The sequence below is a fragment of the Bos indicus x Bos taurus genome, chromosome 10, assembly GCF_003369695.1.
Source record: "Bos indicus x Bos taurus breed Angus x Brahman F1 hybrid chromosome 10, Bos_hybrid_MaternalHap_v2.0, whole genome shotgun sequence".
Classification (NCBI taxonomy): domain Eukaryota; kingdom Metazoa; phylum Chordata; class Mammalia; order Artiodactyla; family Bovidae; genus Bos; species Bos indicus x Bos taurus.
This window is the reverse complement of record NC_040085.1, coordinates 46,446,944-46,465,693: the sequence shown is the minus strand read 5'-3', so window position 1 is coordinate 46,465,693 and position 18,750 is coordinate 46,446,944. Positions and strand designations below refer to the sequence as shown.

Below are 18,750 nucleotides of genomic sequence, written 5' to 3'. Positions count from 1 at the left end.
GAAAACTACAAGAGCTAATCAATGAATTTAGTAAAGTCACAGGATATAAAATTAATACACAGAATTCCCTTTCATTCCTACACATTAACAATGAAGAATCAGAAAGAGAAATTAAGGAAACAATCCCATTCACCACTTCAACAAAAAGAATAAAATACCTAGAAATAAACCTACCTAAGGAGACAAATGATCTCTATGCAGATACACTGATGAAAGAACTCAAAAGACGATACAAACAGATGGAGAGATAAATCACGTTCTTGGATTGGAAGAATCAACAGTATGAAAACGTAGATTGCTTTGGGTAGTAAAGTCAGATTTCATGCAATCTCTATCAAATTACCAATGGCATTTTTCACAGAACTAGAAGAAAAAATTTTATAATTTGTAGGGAAACACAAAAGATCTTGAATAGCCAAAGCAATCTTGAGAAAGAAAAATGGAATTGGAGGAATCAACCTTCTGACTTCACTCTATATTACAAAGCTACAGTAATCAAGACAATATGATACTGGCACAAAAACAGAAATACAGATCAATGGAACTGGCTAGAAAGCCCAAAGATAAACCTCTGCACCTATGGGCACTTAATCTTTGACAAATGAGGCAAAAGTATACAGTGGAGAAAAAATAGTCTCTTCAGTAAGTGGTACTGAGAAAACTGGACAGCTACATGTAAAAGCATGAAATCAGAACACTTTCTAACATCATACACAAAAACAGACTCAAAATAGATTAAAGACCTAAACATAAGACCAGAAACTATAAAACTCTTAGAGGAAAACATAGGCAGAACAGACATAATGCGCAGCCAAGATCCTCTTTGACTCACCTCCTAGAGTAATGGAAATAAAAAAATAAACAAATGGAACTTAACTAAACTTAAAAGCTTTTGCACAGCAAAGGAAACTATAAACTAGATGAAAAGACAACCCTCAGAATGGGAGAAAATAATTGCAAACGAAACAACTGACAAAGGATTAATCTCCAAAATATACCAGCAGCTCATGCAGCTCAATATCAGAAAAGCAACCCAATCAAAAAATGGGCAGAAGACCTAAACAGACATTTCTCCAAAGAAGACATATAAATAACCAACAAACACATGAAAAGATGCTCAACATCACTTATTATCAGAGATATGCAATTCAAAACTACAATGAGATATCATCTCACACTGGTCAGAATGGTCATCATCAAAAAAAATCTACAAACAGTAAATGCTGGGGAGGGTGTGGAGAAAAGGAAACCCTTGTGCACTGTTGGTGGGAATGTAAACTGATATAGCCACTATGGAAGACAGTATGGAGATTCCTTAAAAAACTAGGAATAAAATTACCATGTGACCCAGCAATCCCACTACTAGGCATATATGAAGATAAAACCGTAACTGAAAAAGACATATGTACCCCAATGTTCATTGCAGCACTATTTACAACCGCCAGGACATGGAAGTAACGTAGATGTCCATCGGCAGATGAATGGATAAGGAAGTTGTGGTAGATATCCGCAGTGGTATATTACTCAGCTATAAACAGGAACGAATATGAGTCAGTTCTAAGGGGGTGGATGAACCTAGAGCCTTTTATACAGAGGGAAGTTAGAAGGATAAAAACAAGTATTGAATATTAGTGCATATATATGGAGTTTAGGAAATGGCAATCCACTCCAGTACTATTGCCTGGAAAATCCAATGGACAGGGGAGCCTGGTAGGCTACAGTCCATGAGGTTGCAAAGAGTTGGACACCACTGAGCGACTTCACTCACTCATGGAATTTAGAAAAATAGTGCTGATGAACCTATTTGCAGGGAAGGAAGGGACATGAAGATGCAGGGAACAGACTTGTGGACACAGCGGGGGAAGGAGAGGGAAGGATGAACTGAGAAAGTAGCACTGACATATATACACTACCATGTGTAAAATAGCTAGCTAGTGGGAAGCTGCTGAACAGCACAGGGAGCCCAGCCTGGTGCTCTGTGATGACCTAGAGGGGGGAGGTGGGAGCAGGGAGGCAGGGTCACAGCGAGGGGACATATATATAATTATGGCTGATTCATGTTGTTGTATGGCATAAACCACACAACATTATAAAGCAATTATCCTCCAATTAAAAAATAAAATGAAATAAAAATATTGTATATTAAAGCATTCATATGGAATCTAGAAAAATGGTACTGATGAGCCTATTTGCAGGGCAGGAATAGAGACACGGGTGTGGATACAAGCGGAAGGAGGAGAAGGAGAGGTTGGAGTGAACTGACATAGCATTGAAATATATATATTATTATCATGTGTAAGATAGCTAGTGGGAAGTTGCTGTATGAAACAGGGACCTCATCTACAAACAATATCTGGAGAGGATGTGGAGAAAAAGGAACCCTTTTGCACTGTTGGTGGGAGTGTAAATTGATAACAGGCACTATGGAGAACAATATGGAGATTCCTAAAAAAAAAAAAAAAAAAGGGAATAAAACTACCATATGACCCAGCAATCCCACTGCTGGGCATATACCCTGAGAAAACCATAATTCAAAAAGATGCATATACCCTCATGTTCACAGTAGCACTATTTATAATAGCTAAGACATGGAAGCAACCTAGATGTCCACTGACAGATAAATGGATACAGATGTGGTACATGGATACAACAGAATATTACTCAGCTGTAAAAAGAATGAATTTGAGTCCATTCTAGTGAGATGGATGAACCTAGAACCTGTTATGCAGAGTGAATTAAGTCAGAAAGGGAAAAACATCATATTAACGCACATATATGGAATCTAGAAAAATGGTATTAATGAACTTATTTGCAGGGAAGGAATGGAGACACAGACACAGAGAACAGAGCTGTGGACACAGTGGCATAAGCAAAGAGTGGGATGAATGGAGACAGTAGCACTAACACGTGTACACTAACGTGTAACACAGACAGCTGGTGAGAAGGTGCAGTGTAACACAGGGAGCCCAGCGTGGTGCTCTGTGATGACTAGCGGGGAAGGAGGCTCAAGAAGGAGGTGATATGTATGTATAATTATGGCTGACTTGTGCTGGTGTACAGCAGAAACCAATACAACATTGTAAAGCAATTTTCCTCCAATTAAAAAATAAATTTAAAAAAAGAGGAAGCTCAACTTGGTACTCTGTGATGACGAGAGGGGTGGGATGGTGGGAGACGGGAGGGAGGCTCATCAGGGAGGGGATATATGTATACTTACAGCTGACTCATGTTGTTGTACTGCAGAAATTAATGCAACATTGTAAAGCTGAGCCATTGGGGAAGCACTTAAAGCAATTACCCTCCAATTAAAAATTGTTTTAAAAAAAAGATACACTTGAATAATGGAAAAAAGTCAACAAACAACAAATTCTGGAAAGAATGTGGGGAAAGAGAGGCCTCCTATATTGCTGGTGGGAACGTATGTTAGTGTAGCCACTATGGAAAACTGTGGAAGTTCCTCAGAAAACTAAAAATAGAATTACCATATGATTCAGCAGTCCTACTCCCGGGCATATAGCTCGACAAAACTCTAATCCCAAAAGATACACACCCGACTATGTTCACAGCAGCATTATTCACAATAGCCAACACATGGAGACAACCTAAATGTCCAGCAACAGATGAGTGGATAGAGAAGACGTAGTACGTATATACACACAATGAATAGGACTCAGCCACAAAAGGGATGAAACGATGCCATTTGCAGCAATGTGGATGCAACTAGAGATTGGCATACTAACTAAAGTCAGTCAGAAAGAGAAAGACAAACACCACATGATATCACTTACATGTAGAATCCAAAATATGACACATATGAACTTACTTATGAAACAGAAACAGACTCATAGACCGTAGAGAACAGATTTGTGGTTGCCAAGGGGAAGGGGAGGACCGGGAATGTGGGATTAGCAGATATAAACTATTACATATAGGATGGATAAACAACAGGGTCCTACTGTATAACATGAAACTACATTCAATATTCTATAATAAACCATAATGGAAAAGAATATGAAAAAGAATGTCTATATAACTGAGTCCACTTTGCTGTACAGCAGAGATTGGCACACATTGGAAATCAACTATACTTCAATAAAAATAAAATTAAATAAAAATACAAACAAATACCTCGTGAAACTTAAAAGCTTCTGCACAGCAAAGGAAATCATAAACAACAAAAAGACAATCCACAGAATGGGAGAAAATATTTGCAAGTGAAGCAGCAGACAAGGGATTAATCAATAAAATATACAAACAGCTCACACAGCTCTATGTCAGATAAAAAAAGAAAAAACAACCAAAGAATAGGCAGAGGCTTTAAATAGCCATTTCTCCAAAGAAGACATACTGATGGCCAAAAAGCACATGAAAAGATGCTCAACATCACTAATTATCAGAGAAACATAAAATTACAGTGAGGGATCACCTCACCTAAGTCAGAATGGCCTCATCAAAACATCTATAGACAGTAGATGCTGGAGAGAGTGTGGAGAAAAGGAACCTTCCTACACTGTTGGTGGGAAGGTAAATTGGTGCAACCACTATGGAAAACAGTATGGGGGTTCCTTAAAAAACTAAAACTAGAACTACTATATAATTTAGCAGTTGTACTCTTGGGCATATATCCAAAGAAAATCGTAATTCCAAAAAAACACATGCACCTCAGTGTTCATTACAGCACTATATACAACGAGCAAGACATAAAAGCAACCTAAATGTCCATCGACAGAGGAATCGATAACGATGTGGTACGTTTATACAGTGGAATATTACTCAGCCATAACAATGAAATAATGTCATTTGCAGCAATGTGGATGAACTCAGAAATTATTACACTGAGTGAAGTAAGTCATACAAAGACATATCATATGATACCACTCATATGTGAACCTAATATTTACAGAACAGAAGCAGACTTGGAGATAAAAAAACAAACTTAGGGTTACCAAAGGGGAAATGTGGGAGGCGGTTAAATCAGGAGCTTGGGATTAACATATACACACTATTATACATAAAAAAGATAACCAACAAGGACCTACTATATAGCACAGGGAACTCTACTCAATATTTTGTGATAACCTATATGAGAAAAGAATCAGAAGATGAATATACGTGCATGTGTAACAATAAAAAAGGCTGACACCGAAGAATTGATTCTTTTGAACTGTGGTGTTGGAGAAGACTCTTGAGAGTTCCTTGGACAGCAAGGAGATCAAACCAGTCAATCCTAAAGGAAATCAACCCTGACTATTCATTGGAAGGACTGATGCTGAAGCTGAAGTTCTGGTACTTGAGAGTAGCATGGAAATATATACATTACCATATGTAAAATAGATAGCTAATGGAAAGTTGAGGGCTTCCTTTGTGGCTCAGATGGTAAAGAATCTGTCTGCAATGCAGGAAACCCGGGTTGATCCCTGGGACAGGAAAATCCCCTGGAGAAGGGAATGGCTACCCGCTCTACTATTCTTGCCTGGAGAATCCCATGGACAGAGGACTTTTGAAAGTCCCTTGGACAGCAAAGAGATCAAGCCAGTCAGTCCTAAAGGTAATCAACCCTGAAATATTCATTGGAAGGACTGATGCTGAAGCTCCAATACTTCAGCCACCTGAGGCGAAGCACCAACTCACTGGAAAAGATCTTGATACTGAGAAAGATTGAGGGCAGGAGAAGCAGGTGACAGCGGACAAGATGGTTGGATAGCATCACTGACTCAATGGACATGATTCCATTGAGCAGACTCCGGGAGAGAGTGAAGGACAGGGAAGTCTGGCGTGCAGTCCATATGGGGTCACAAAGAGTTGGACACGACTTAGTGACTGAACGACAATGAGAACTTCCTATATAATACAGGGAGCTAAACCTGGTGCTCTGTGACAACCTAAAGGAGTGGGAGTTTCACGAGGGAGGGGATATTCATGAATTCTGATTCATGTTGATGTACGGCAGAAACCACACAATATTGTAAAGCAATTATCCTCCAAATAAATAATTTTTTTAAAGTTACTAAAAATAATGGTCCCTCTAAATACTCAACTGTATTACTGCAGTCTATTTTTAAGTGTTGAAAATGGATTTCCTAGAGTTATCTTATCACGTGAAGCATATGGTGAGTTTTGTTTCATATTCCTGATTTGCCTTTTTTCATTTCTCAGCCAAACAGGTAGGACTCGTGAGATCTCAATGCCTTCCAGGAACTATACTCCGTACACACGAGTCCTAGAGTTGACCACAAAGAAAACTCTGACCTAAGCACTTGGAGACATGCACTTTTCACAGATGGACAAAGGCCCTGGAACCCTGCAACCTGAAGTCTGGAAAGGGTGACTGTTGCTTCCTCCTGTACACTGTTTTAAGTCCCAGTGGAAATTGCTGAGGTTTTGCTCCACTTCTAAAACATGAGGCAAAGTGAAGGTGGAAGGGGGAGGGCAGGAGAGAGAGGTTTCAAGGTTGTTTTTCAAACCCCCAACCAGTGTATGTATGTACCCTGCTGTACTGGGCTGTTGTTAGCTTTCCATGTAGACACTGAGCCCTGGCAGGAGAATTCTCTATTTTCTGTTTTACTAGACTTCGGTTGGGAGGAAAAAGGGTATTAACTTGAAATTTCATGCTACTCATGCCAGGATCATTTGTTACAGCATGAAGGTTTTATTTACCCGTAAAAGTATTAGAGGCAGTGTTTCTCGGCTACAGGGAAGCCTGTCCATAGGAGCATGGGCACCTGGGGAAATGTGACCCCAGGAAGGAAGGGGCAGGTGCCGCAGACCCATGCAGGGGCTTGGGAGCCTCGGCTGGAGCCAGTCCTTGTGAGGGCAGACACGTTTCATTCTGATGTGCTAATCCCTCGGTTTAATTTGTGCCTTATGCCTTTATGGGGCCAGCTGAAATCACTGTATTTCTTCAACCTGTGATTTAGTTTTTCTTTCTCACTTTAAATGAAAGAGAATTTTGTATGTTGTAGAAATTTAATCACTTAATGCTTTCAGTATCAATTATTGTTTTTGTTAAAAGAATGAATAATTTGTTCATGCATGCTCTACTTTGATATTATAACCTATGTCACATACGTTTAATAAATGCCATATATTTTGTTCTACTGATGCTGTCATTGTGTGTCATTCATGACTGTGTAGAGGGGTAAAGAACAGAACCAGGTTCTGGACTGTTCAAGTTAGGGCACCATAATTTTTCAATCAGTACAATCCCTGGAATCATTTATAAACTGTACGAGAGGGTGTGTGTGTTTCTGTGTATGTATTTAAACTCTGAAATTTATCTAGTTAACTTACCTTCTAGAAAGATTAAGATGCATTCATGTTTATAAAACATTAAAATCATTTTTACTAAAAAAAAAATCCTCCTGTGTGCCCAAACTCCCTGTGCTGTGGTTAGTCGTTCAGTTGTGTCTGACTCTTTGCAACCCCATGGACTGTCACCTGCCAGGCTCCTCTGTCCATGGGGGTTCTCCAGACAAGAATACTGGAGTGAGTATCACTCTAGGGGATCTTTCCTCCTCCAGGGGATCTTTCTAACCCAGAGATTGAACCCAGGTCTCCCTCATTGCAGGTGGATTCTTTACCAGCTGAGCTACCAAGGAAGCCCACCCAAACTCCCTACCTCTTACCTTTAAAAAAAAAAAAAAAAAAAGAGCCAAAGAAAGAAAGCAAAGCAACTCAGTTGAGTAAATGACCATAAGTCGGCATAGTGTCAAAGAGGAAATGGCATATTTTGAAGTCAAATTTGTATTTACATTGAAGTTGTGGGACCTTGGACGTGTCATCAAAGCTCTCTGAATATCAACTTCATATTCTACTAACTTGGGATAATCATGCCTACCTGATTGCTTCAGCAGCACATATACTAAAATTGGAACGCTATACAGAAGATTAGCATGGCCCCTCAGCAAGCAAATCAGATCCCTTATGATTATACAGTGGAAGTGACAAATAGATTCAAGGGATTAGATCTGATAGAGTCCCAGAAGAACTATGGATAGAGGTTCATAATACTGTAAAGAAGGTGGTAATCAAAACCATCCCCCAGAAAAATACAAGTCAAAAAGGTTGTCTGAGGAGGCCTTACAAATAGCTGAGAAAAGAAGAGAAGCAAAAAGCAAAGGAGAAAGGGAAAGATATACCCAATTGAATGTAGAGTTCTAAAGAATAGCAAGGAGAGATATGAAAGCCTTCTTCAGTGAACAATGCAAAACAAAGAAATAGAGGAAAACAATAGAATGGGAAAGACTAGAGATCGCTTCAAGAATATTAGAGATACTGAGGGAATATTTCATGCAAAGATGGGCACAATAAAGGACAGAAACACTATGGACCTAACAGAAAAAAGCAGAGACATCACTTTACCAACAAAGATCCATAAGCTATGGTTTGTGAGAGCTGGACCATAAAGAAAGCTGAGTGCTGAAGAATTGATGCTTTTGAACTGTGGTGTTGGAGAAGACTCTTGAGAGTCCCTTGGACAGCAAGGAGATCAAACCAGTCAATCCTAAAGGAAATCTGTCCTGAATATTCATTGGAAGGACTGATGCTGAAGCTCCAATATTTTGGCCAACTGATGTGAAGAACTGTCTTCTTAGAAAAGACCCTGATTCTGGGAAAGACTGAAGGTAGGAGAAGAAGGGGACAACAGAGGATGAGATGGTTGCATGGCATCACTGACTCAATGGACATAAGTCTGAGCAAGCTTCAGGAGCTGGTAATGGACAGGGAAGCCTGGCGTGCTGCAGTCCATGGGGTTGAAATGAGTGGGACATGACTGAGCAACTGAACTGAAAAGAAGCAGAAGAGATTAAGAAGAGGTGGCAAGAATACATGAAAGAACTGTATAAGAAAGGTCTTAATGGCTCGGATAACCATGATACTGTGATCACTCACCTAGAGCCAGACGTTCTGGAGTCCAAAGTCAAGTGGGCCTTAGGAAGCATTACTAGGAACAAAGCTAGAGAACGTGATGGAATTCCAGCTGATCTATTTCAAATCCTAAAAGATGAGGCTGTTAAAGTGCTGCACTCAATATGCCAGCAAATTTGGAAAACTCAGCAGTGGCTACAGAACTGGAAAAGGTCAGTTTTCATTCCAGTCCCAAAGAAGGGCAATGCCAAAGAATGTTCAAACTACCACATAATTGTGCTCACTTCACATGCTAACAAGGTAATGCTCAAAATCCTTCAAGCTAGGCTTCAACAGTATGTGAACCGAGAACTTCCAGATGTACTGGAAGCTGGATTTAGAAAAGGCAGAGGAACCAGAGATCAACTTGCCAACATCTGTTGGATCACAGAAAAAGCAAGAGAATTCCAGAAAAACATCTGCTTCATTGACTATGTTAAAGCTTTGACTGTGTGGATCACAACAAACTGTGGGAAATTCTTCAAGAGATGGGAATACCAGACCACCTTACCTGCCTCTTGAGAAACTCATATGCAGGTCAAGAAGCAACAGTTAGAGCCTGACATGGAACGACAGACTGGTTCCAAATTGTGAAAGGAGTATGTCAAGGCTGTATATTTGTCACCCTGCTTATTTAACTTTTATTCAGAGAACATCATGTGAAATGCCAGGCTGGATGAAGCACAAGCTGGAAGCAAGATTGCTGGGAGAAATATCAATAACCTCAGATATGCAGATAACACCACCCTAATTGCAGAAAGCTAACAGGAACCTAAGGAGCCTCTTGGTGAAGGTAAAAGAGGAGAGTGAAAAAGTTGGCTTAAAACTCAACTTCAGAAAACTAAGATCATGGCATCCAGTCCCATCACTTCATGGCAAATAGATGGGGAAACAGTGGCTGACTTTATTTTTGGGGGCTCCAAAATCACTGCAGATGGTGCCTGCGGCCATGAAATTAAAAGATGCTTGCTTCTTGGAAGGAAAACTATGACAAACCTGCTGCTGCTGCTCAGTCACTTCAGTCGTGTCCGACTCTGCGACCCCAGAGATGGCAGCCCACCAGGCTCCCGCGTCCCTGGGATTCTCCAGGCAAGAACACTGGAGTGGGTTGCCCACAGGGTAATAAAAAGCAGAGATATCACTTTGCTGACAAAGGTCTATACAGTCAAAGCTATGGTTTTCCAGTAGTCATGTACAGCTGTGAGATTTGGAGCATAAAGACGGCTGAGAGCTGAGGAATTGATGCTTTTGAACTGTGGTGCTGGAGAAGACTCTTGAGAGTCCCTTGGACAGCAAGGAGATCAAACCAGTCAATCCTAAAGGAAATCAATCCTAAATATTCATTGGAAGGGCTGATGCTGAAGCCGAAGCACCAATTCTTCAGCCACCTGATGCAAAGAGCCAACTCGTTGGAAAAGACTCTGATGCCGGGAAAGATTGAGGGCAGAGGATGAGCTGGCAGGATGGCATCACCGAATCAGTAAACCCCAGGGGACAGTGAAAAACAGGGAAGCCTGGCACGCTGCTATCCGTAGGGTCATAAAGATTCAGACATGACTGAGTGACTGAACAACAAGAAGCATGACACACAAGTTCATGAAGTGTTCCATATTTTTTACACAAAAATAAACTCAAAATGGCTTATAGACCTAAACATAAGACATAACACTATAAAACTCCTAGAAGAGATCACAGGAAAAACATTTTCTGACACAAACTATACCAATGTTTTCTTAGATCAGTCTCCCAAGGCAACAGAAACAAAAAACAAACTTAAACAAAAACAACAAACAAAAACAACAAACAAAAAAGCAAACAATCAGACTCACAAGCTTTTGCATAGCAAAGGAAACCATAAGGAAAACAAAACCAAAATAACCTATGGCATGGGAGGAAATATTTGCAAACAGTGTGACCAAGAAGGGCTTAATTTCCAAAATATCCAAACAGCTCTCAGTACAACAAAAAAAGCAAACAACCCAACTGCAAAATGGAAAGGAGGAGACTTCCCTGGTGGCCCAGTTGCAGGCTGTGCTCCCAATGCAGGGGCTCTGGGCTTGATCGCTAGTCAGGGAACTAGATCCCACATGCTGCAATCAAGAGTTCACGCCACAGCTAAAAGATCCCTCATGCCACGACGAAGATGGAAGGTCCTGTCTACCACAACTAAGACCCAGCACAGCCAGATAAATAAGTATGAAGGAGGAAAAAAGAAAAACGGGCAGAAGACCTAAACAGACGTTTCTCCAAAGAAGAAATACAGATGACCAGTAGGTTCATGAAAAGATGATCTACATCACTAATTATTAGAGAAATGCAAATCAAAACTACAATGAGGTACCAGCACCTACTAGTCAGAATGGTCATCATTAAAGAGTCAACAAATAAAAAATGCTGGGCAGGGTGTGGAGAAAGGGAACTCTCCTATGGCTGCTGGTGAGGATGTAAGTTGGGGTAGCCACTGTGGAAAACAGTATGGAAGGTTCTCTGAAAACAAAAAATAGAATGACCATATATCCAGCAATTCCACTTCCGGGCATAGATCTGGGCAAAACTATAATTCAACAAGAGACATGCAGCCCTGTGTTCACAGTGGGACTGTGCACAATAACCAAGACATGGAAACAACCCAGATGTCTATTTACAGGTGAGTGGATAAGGAAGATGCAGCACATATAGACAGTGGAATATTACCCAGCCATGAAAGAGAACAAAATAATGCCATTTGCAGCAACATGGATAGAACGAGAGATGATCATACTAAGAGTAAGTCAGAAAGAGAGACAAACACCCTATGATATCACTTATCTGCGGAATCTAAGATGTGATACAAATGAACCTATCTATGAAACAGAAACAGAATCACGGACACAGAGGAGAGACTGGTGGTTGTCAAGGGGGAGGGCGCTGGGGGAGGGATGGAGTAGGAGTTTGGGATTAGCAGATGCCAACTGGTATATATACATAACAGATAAATAACAAGGTCCTACTGTGTAGTACAGAGAACTATATTCAGTAGCCTATGATAAAGCACAATGGAAAAGAATATATAAAAAAGAATGTATATCTGTAACTGGATCACTTTGCTGTACAGCAGTAATTAATACAACACTGTAAATCAACTGCACTTTAATTAAAAAAAAAAAAATCACACCTACCTGATAGGCTAACGTGAGTGCCAACTGAGGTAGGTCACGCAGAGGCCTGTCCTGGGGCTCTTGGTGCACAGGAGGGTCCTGCCATCTGGAGGTGTGTCTTAAAGCACTGCTGTTGAGTCCTGGCTACCTTCCCTCTCCAAGGTGCTTTAGCGAGAAAAGCCTTTTCCTAGCGCGGTGTCAAGGAAGAGAGTTTCAGGAAAAAGCAGATCCGGGGACCAGGAGGTAGTGAAGCAGGACTCAGAGTGGCAGAGGGTTCTGGGAACCCCTGGGCCCCTGGAGAAGCTGGTGGGGAAACAGCTTCTAAATGAAATGTGGTGGCATAAAAAAATGTCAGTTTTTGTGAGAGCAAGAAAGAAATAAAGACTGTTCGGCAAACACTCCATACCCTCCTTCTTAAAACAACCAAAAAAGGAAAAAAAATCAATAATCTAAATTCAAAGAATGCTAGGAATCATTCAAGGTGGTCTGTCCCCAGGGCCTTTTGTATTTATAAATTTTTAAATATACCTGTGGAAATTTTGGAGAAGGCAATGGCGACCCACTCCAGTACTCTTGCCTGGAAAATCCCATGGACAGAGGAGCCTGGTAGGCTGCAGTCCGTGGGGTCGCTGAGTCAGACACGACTGAGTGACTTCACTTTCACTTTTCACTTTCATGCACTGGAGAAGGAAATGGCAACACACTCCAGTGTTCTTGCCTGGAGAATCCCAGGGATGGGGGAGCCTGGTGGGCTGCCGTCTATGGGGTCGCACAGAGTCAGACACGACTGAAGCGACTTAGCAGCAGCAGCAACATGTGGAGAATTCTAAACATTATTTGAACTATTCAGAAAGACCACTGAAGGGACTTCCTCAGTGATACAGACTTGAAACTGAAAAAGAAAAAACCCAGAGCTGATCCTTCTCACCCTTTTGTCAAAATCAGTGACACTCAATCTACCGTCTGAAACAGAGTGGCGTTTGTTCTTCAACCTCCTCATAAGCACAGGTTTCATGTAGAACTGGAGAGAAAAACTAATATCACATAGCAAATTTACTCTGAATTTATTCCAAAAATGTATTCCTATAATAATGCCTCAATTAATATTCTCATTCCAATCCTTCCAGACTTTCTTGAACACACACACACACAGACCATTTATTGTTTTAGAATACACAGGACTCTATACAGAAGCAGAATCACGGCACTCAGGAACGCAGGCTCTTGAGACTGTCTCAGCTTAGTCACAAGTGTGTGCCTTAAGCAAGTCACAGAACCTCTTTGAGCCCCTGTAAAATGGGATCAGTGACAGTTCTTTCCCAACTGTCACTGTGTGCAGATAAAATGAGTTAATATCTGTGGGGTTCCTAGAATAGTGCAGGGCGCAGAGTAAGCACTTGGAAAGCGTTACCTGTGGTTGATAATCATATTTCACTTACACACTACAGCATTCTATATAGGTAGAGGTGTATAGAGCTACACTGATGTTTCTGACAGCTAGTTGGATTCTATTTTATTGGTGTACTATGGTTTACTTCGAAGAAGGCAATGGCACCCCACTCCAGTACCCTTGCTTGGAAAATCCCATGGACGGAGGAGCCTGATAGGCTGCAATCCATGGGGTCGCTAGGAGTCGGACACGACTGAGCGACTTCACTTTCACTTTTCACTTTCATGCATTGGAGAAGGAAATGGCAACCCACTCCAGTGTTCTTGCCTGGAGAATCCCAGGGACGGGGGAGCCTGGTGGGCTGCCGTCTATGGGGTCACACAGAGTCAGACACGACTGAAGCCACTTAGCAGCAGCAGCAGCATGGTTTACTTGCCCTATCCCCAGCTGTTGGAATTTTGGAATTGTCTTTACTCTTTTTAAAGCAATCCTCTGATAAGTTCCTAGAAGAGGGATCACTGGGTCACGAGTTAGGTACATTTCAGTATTTCAGTGCATGTGGTCCAATGTGGCCTCTGGAGATTTGAGTCCACTGAAACTCTCACCAACAAAATGAGAATATTCTTTCCCTACCTCTTTGCCAACACTGGGAATGAGAAATGAAGGCATGTGTAAAGTTGGTAGCTTTAGGGAGGCCTGCACCCCTCCCCCAAAAAACAGACAGTGCAGAAAGTACCTTCAGGATATGGCCTGTGGATACCTGAGCTCCGGACTGTGCAGGTGTGAGCTGCAGGCGTGCAGGCGTCCCCGTGGTCCAGAGAGTGCAGGTCAGCCGACAGGAAACAGGACTGGGCTTACTTAGGAGCTGGCGTCCTCCAGGATCCTGGAATCAGAGAAGGCCTGCTGCTTAGTGAGTCAGAAGCTAGAGCTGGCCATCGTGACAAAAGATTCACCATATGTCTGATAGGAGGTTTGAGTTTGGATGGCATGTGCCCCAGGGAGTTCTTTTTAGGGCTACCTGGGGAGAGAATGTTTGGGGACGCGTCTGGAGCTTGGTGATGTGACATGGTCTTCCCAATAGAGGGCGCACCAACCAAGACTGATCCCCAGCTGGTCCAAGTGGATCTGTGTACTCCAGGCACCCTCTTTCTCCCCAGAAAATGCCACTGGCCTGCTCCAGGATTCCTTTCTGTCCTGCTTCAGGCCACATTAGACCACAGTGCTCTTCTGGACAGCCAGACTCAGGGGCCAGTTCAGCTCAACCAGCACATGCCAGGTGCTGGGGAGACACGGATGTGTACCCTCAAGACCTTCATCCTTTCCGAAATTGTTCCCAGTCAGTCTCCTCCCGATCTTTGCTTTCTCTGAATCCCAGAGGTATTTGTTTCTGTCCTATCTTTTCTACTCTTACGTCTGATGACAGACCATCATGTCCAGGACAGAGGGGCCTGGCGTGCTGCTGTCCATGGGGTCACAAAGAGTTGGACTCAACTCAGAGACTGAACAACAACCACCATACAGGTAAGCTCCTTGAGGGCAGTTTCCTATAAAGGAGGGGACAACATTCCACACCTCAACAAGCATGGAGAAATCTATAAATGAAAAGTATCCAGAAAGAGCCTTGGCCAGAGAAAGTAAAGGAGACTAAGAGTTACCGACCTAGGCATAGCATGCAACCACTCCAGTCTTCACAGCAATTCTGTGTAGAAAATGTCACTACCACCGTTTTGTAGGTAAAGAAATGGAAAGTCAAAGAGAGATAAAACTTGTCTGACACCGCCAGACCTGACTGACTTCAGAACAGGGGTGGGAAGGCTGGAGTTGGTATTGTCACTAAACTGCAATAGTCCCATGGGTGGCTCTTGAGTGTGGTGCTCCCATGAGCAGCTCTGCCCAGGAAGGAAATGGAATTGAACCCCAAAGAGGCTGGCTGGGCTGATCATGTGAAACAGCACAGGAGGAGTTTCCAGAGACATGCCTACAATCGACACTAACATTGACCCCTGCTGTTAGTACTAGTCATTACGGTGAAGGAGGTGTTGCACTATGAATATCTGCAGACCCAAGGATTTCCTTTTATTGGACACATATTACAGACTTGATGAATAATGCTTCCTTGTGAGTAGGACTGTGTACAAGGAAAGCAGGGCAAAAAAACAGTATGTTGGGATAAATAGGATTAAATAAACCATAGACTTCTTTCTCTTATATGCAAATTTGAGAATAACTCACTGGACTTTGTCAGAGGAGGACAAGCCCCAAAGTAAGACGGGAGATGAGTTTCTGGAAAGAGACCAGTGGGAGACTGCTGCTAAATCTGGAGGTAATTTGTTAGGCAGGATTAGATTGCTGATACATGGTGTGAAGTATAAATCAAAGAAATTTTTGCATATGGATGTCCAATGAATTGTTTTAGCACCATCTGTTGAAAAGACTATACATTTCCCACTGAATTGCCTTTGTGCCATTGTGGAAAAGCAACTGGTCATATTGGTGCACAGGTCTATTTCTGTACAGTCTGTTATAATGATCTAGTTGCCTGTCTTAACACCAGTCCCACACTGACTTGATTACTGTAGCTTTATCTCAAGCCTTGAAGTCAGGTAGTATGGGCTTTTCGACTCTATTCTTTTTCAAAGTTGTTTTGATTAGTCTAGGTCCTTGGCATTTCCGTATGAGTTTTACTCTCTGTCAGTTCCTACCTATGGGCTGTTGGGATTCTGACTGACATTGCACTGAATAGATAGGGCTTCCCCGGTAGCTCAGTGGTAAAGAATCTGGCTGCAGTGCACAAGCCACAGGAAACATGGGTTTGATCCCTGGGTCAGGAAGATCCCCTGAAGTATAACAGAGTATGGCAACCCACTCCAGTCTTCTTGCCTGGAGAATCCTATGGACAGAGGAGCCTGGTGGGCTACAGTCGACAAGGTTGCAAAGAGTCAGACACAACTGAAGTGTCTTAGCATGCACGCACACACTGAACGGACAGATCGTCAAGGAGAAAACCAAGACCCACTGTTGATTATCAGGCCAGCTTGGAGCTGGTAAGACTAGGTGAGTTCCATGCTGGTGCTGCTTCTGTCTTCTTCAGTTGGGAAGGTAATAGGTAAAAACTTTCATGGAATTCTGAACAAAATATTATAAGAAACATTAATTTGTGCCCAAGGGCCATAAAACTGATGTAATTTGAATGCAATAAAATATAAATAAATGGCAAACAGTTCTTGGGGGTTTTCTCTTAATTTTTCAACACATACTTTTGAGTTTTAACATACAGCATTTACAGCATTCACCTTCCTGAATTGGGGTGGGAGGGGGGTTGAGAAATAATTAGTAGGCAATTTTTTGGCCCTGGGACTTTTCTTGTAAATGTTTTCTTTGGCAGCCATACTCTTGAGAACAGGAAGTTACTCTCTTGTTACAGATTTAAGACTTTTCTGAGCCAAATAACAGAAAGCTGGATTAGTTCTGAAATGAAGGGGGAAAAAAAACAACTCTTGGCTCTTGCTGGAGATTAATGACATCTTGCAAATATTTTAATTCTCCCCTTTCCTCTTAACTTGCCACCTCCTAAACAAAGCACATTCAGCCTGAAAAATCTTAACTGGTCATTCTGTGGTCCAACCCTAAAATAAAATATGGTACCCACAAATTTATTTTAACAAAATTTTTGATGGGCTGGGGGAAGGAAATAAATGCTGTCTCAAGTTGACCTTTTCTGTCACAAAATCCCAAAACAGAATTTAAAATAGAAAATGTAGTTGTAAAGATGCTACAGTATCATAAAGATTTATCTTTTTTTTTGATCCTTTAAAGTGCATTTTGCTATAGATAAAAATGATAAATCAAGCTTTGTAAACAAAGCCTATATATTGTTAGAGATGCTTGCAAACAACTTCTTAGCAATTGTTCAAAATAAGAGAATTATATCCTTTGACTACAGCATTTATTAGTCTGACTACAAAACAAGCAAACTGGTTTCCCCTAGAAAAGACTAAGTTCTTTTGAATTAATGTCCACTTTTTACATTTGATTCTAGGAAAAAAAAACAAACACCCAACAACTTGCAATGTCAATGAAGTTTACAACCTGTGGGGACATTAACTACGAAATCAGCGATCTTAATTCCCTGACCAGGGACTGCACCTGTGCGCCCTGCAGTGGGAGCGAAGAGCCCTATCCACTGAAGTGCCAAGGAATTTCCTGTAGGGATTCTCAAAACACAGATGATCTTTAGGAAAACAGATTTAGAAGTGAAGAACACCTTCCTATAACAAGTGATCTCTAGGAAGTGATCTACTAGTGATCTAGGGAGTTTCCGTGGTATTACACTCGTCCCTCAGTATCAAAAGTGGGGGAATTGTTTCCACGCTCTCCATTCCCACAGATACCAAAATCCACACATGCTCAAGCCCTTATATAAAATGGTGTAGTATTTGCATAAACTTATCCTTTAATTTAAATCATCAAGATTATTTATAATACCTAATGTAAATGCTTTTTAAATAGTTGCCAGTACACAGGCAAATTCAAGTTTTGCTTTTTTGGAATTTTCCAGGATTTTTTTTCCTTTTCCTTTCTCTGAGTATTTTGGTTCCATGGTGGTGGTGGTGTAGTCGCTTAGTTGTGTCCAACTTTTTGCGACCCCATGAACTGTAGTCCGCCAGGCTCCTCTGTCCATGAGATTTTCCAGGCAAGAATATTGGAGTGGGTTGCCATTTCCTTCTCCAGGGGATCTTTCCAATCCAGGGATTGAACCCATGGCTCCTGCATCTCCTGCACTGCAGGGCAGATTTTTTACCACGGAGCCACCATTTTGCTCTGAGGTTTGTTGAATCTGTGGATGTGTAACCCACATATATGGAGGGCTGACTGTATTGCAGCCTCTCAAAAAAGAAAAGGCCTGAAGTTTCATTTATACTTGTTTTCACACACCAAACTCAAATGTCCTGGTGCCCAGGAAGTGTGCATCAAGGTGGCAAGGGTCTGTGGTAATGGGGGCAAGTGGCTGGTGCTGGGGAGGAGCAGGGAGGATGCTCTCCAGGATCACTAGTACATGTCCATCTTAAAGTCACTCAGATTCATAATTTTGAAAAACTCTGTGCTGCCAAACAAACTCATCTGTAGACTGCATGTATGCTAAGTTGCTTCAGTCATATCTGACTCTGGGACCCTATGGCTCCTCTGTCCATGGGATTCTCCAGGCAAGACTACTGGAGTGAACAGCCATGCCCTCCTCTAGGGGATCTTCCCAAACTAGGAATCAAACTCACATCTCTTATGTCTCCTACACTGGCAGGCAGGCAGGCAGGTTCT

The 18,750-nt window shown here is 41.7% G+C and overlaps 1 protein-coding gene and 1 long non-coding RNA gene across 5 annotated transcripts in view; one reads left to right on the top strand and one right to left on the bottom strand.

The window, feature by feature from the left end:
• Nucleotides 1-7,097, top strand: part of MYZAP (myocardial zonula adherens protein) — a 124,424-nt gene extending 117,327 nt beyond the window's left edge. For all 4 annotated transcript variants that reach the window (XM_027553898.1, XM_027553899.1, XM_027553897.1 and 1 more), the window contains one exon: nucleotides 6,157-7,097. In XM_027553898.1, coding sequence (XP_027409699.1) covers nucleotides 6,157-6,253 — 97 coding nt within the window. In that variant the 3' untranslated portion in view covers nucleotides 6,254-7,097. The remainder of the gene's footprint in view (nucleotides 1-6,156) is intronic.
• LOC113900285 overlaps nucleotides 1-18,750 on the bottom strand; it is a 35,210-nt gene that overhangs the window by 9,377 nt on the left and 7,083 nt on the right. The window contains exons 2-3 of the long non-coding RNA XR_003513113.1: nucleotides 14,171-14,317; nucleotides 12,066-12,231 (exon numbers count right to left, since the gene is read on the bottom strand). This is a non-coding gene — a long non-coding RNA (uncharacterized LOC113900285). The remainder of the gene's footprint in view (nucleotides 1-12,065; nucleotides 12,232-14,170; nucleotides 14,318-18,750) is intronic.